Here is a 2,048-nt window from a genome sequence, read left to right on the forward strand (position 1 = left end):
AGGGTTGTTTTTAATTATACAATTWAATACATGTGTGTGTGTGTTTAAATTTATGATTTGTGTCTCCATGCATTTTTATGCATGTGCCTGTTTATTTACATATGTATCTCACTAGTGTAGTTAAAAAAATCGGGTCGATACTTCCTCTTACTCCTATATACAGTGAAATTCCCCAAGACGGACAGTCCTTATAACCAATCATTCTTTCATACAAATATCATACTAATAAACGGACGCTCTCATAACCGGACGCGGACATTGTATTTCAAGCCATTTCCAGGAAAAAATTTCTCATAAACGGACAAAATTCAAAAACATCGCCAGCAAGCTTTGTTGTTCATTATAAAAATGAAATAGGGGATTTCCCTTTTAACATATATGCACACATTCAAGCCGTGCGTGCCAATTAAAAGGTGGTTTTCTATTCAGTTTGTCAAGTAAGTTGCATGCGAGTGGTTGCGTTCAAAGTTCATAATAATATGGCACCGAAAAAGAAGCTACTTTCTATTAAAGAGAAAATGCAAATTATTAATGTTTTCGAAAAAGAAAAGTTATCAGTACGTGGAATTGCAAAAAGGTAAAGTATAGTGAGTCCAAAATTTAACTYGTAGGTACACGTTCCTTTGCTTTAAAAGGTTCAATATTGACAAAACGCAAGCTGAAATTAATAAAAATAAAGAAAAAATTCGTTCTAAATGGGAGTCTGGATCTAATATTCACCAAAAACGAAGTTTCCTTAAAGAAGCCAGCTCGGAATAGACAGGATGTGTTTTCATTGGCTCGCTAAGGCTAGAATTCAAAAAATTCCGATTTCTGGTCCCATTTTGAAAGCAAAGGCAATGGAAATTGCAGGAAAACTGGGTGTACCTAATTTTAAAGCTTCGGATGGATGGCTAAATAAATGGCGATGAAGGAATAATGTTTCCTCCAAATGGCTATCTGTTGAAGCTGCAGATGGGAATCAGTATGATGTCGAACAGTTTCAGACAAAGCTGTTGAATGGGTACAAGCCTGAAGACATGTACAACGCCGATGAGAGTGGGCTTTTCTTTCGTGCCTTACCGGACAAAACCCTCGCTTTTAAATCTGAAAAATGTATGGGAGGTAAGCTATCAAAGGAAAGACTCACAATTTTGTTCTGTGCTAATATGGCTGGAGATAAAGAGCCGCTTTTGGTTATAGGGAAAGCAGCCCGTCCTCGATCCTTTAAACATGTCCCAATTGCAAAACCTCCAGTGGATTCGAAGTCTAATAAAAAAAGCATGGATGACTCGAGAAGTGATGGGCGAATGGCTGCAGCAGTTCAATCGAAGAATGAAAACCCAGAATCCAAAAATGATCTCGTTTCTAGATAACGTGGCTTCTCATCCAAAGGAATTAGACTTGACCAACATAAAAATTTGTTTCTTGCCACCAAATACAACGGCCGTTAGCCAACCCCTTGATCAAGGTATAAAACTCTTGATAACTAAAATCGGCGATACAGGCTCTCAAAATCTATTAATGTACTGGAAGCTGCATATTTTATCAAAGCATCTTGGGATAAAGGGGAAGCCACATCAATCCGAAACTGCTTCCGTAAAGCAGGATTTTTGGAAACCTTAGAGCATCCTTCAGATTTTGATCCCGAAGATGACATTCCACTGGCAGTCTATGGTAGGCTTCAGGAAGGACTAGATTTGGCAAATGATTTCGAAGGTTTTCTCCAAATAGATCAAAATGTTTTCACTGAGGACAACCATATAGAAATTCAATTTGACCAACCAGATGATACTATGGACTTAAGTGATGCAGAAGATGAACCTTCAGAAGAAATAAGTGACCCCATAAYATCATATGATGAGGCTTTAAAACTTGTTGCGCGCTTGAAACAATTTGCAAAAAATGACTATGTAGTTTTTCAGCAGGTTAAAAATGTCGAGTCACTTTGAAAATTAAAATTTCAAATCAAAGGAATCAATGTTAAAACAAACAAGCATCACACAATTTTTTTTATCAAACTAGTCGATATTGAAATGTAAAGACTTGTACAATGTATTTAATTGATA

The 2,048-nt window shown here is 36.6% G+C and overlaps 1 protein-coding gene across 1 annotated transcript; it reads left to right on the forward strand.

The window, feature by feature from the left end:
- Positions 1-479: 479 nt before the first annotated feature.
- On the forward strand, positions 480-1,931 carry LOC108974570. The gene is made up of 4 exons (XM_018942481.1): positions 480-577; positions 636-701; positions 743-892; positions 1,487-1,931. The coding sequence occupies exons 1-4, from the start codon at positions 480-482 to the stop codon at positions 1,929-1,931; spliced, it is 759 nt and encodes a 252-aa protein (XP_018798026.1).
- The last annotated feature ends 117 nt before the right edge of the window (positions 1,932-2,048 follow it).

This window comes from Bactrocera latifrons, unplaced genomic scaffold (assembly GCF_001853355.1).
Source record: "Bactrocera latifrons isolate USDA-ARS-PBARC rearing strain unplaced genomic scaffold, ASM185335v1 scaffold_568, whole genome shotgun sequence".
NCBI classification, from domain to species: Eukaryota; Metazoa; Arthropoda; class Insecta; order Diptera; family Tephritidae; genus Bactrocera; species Bactrocera latifrons.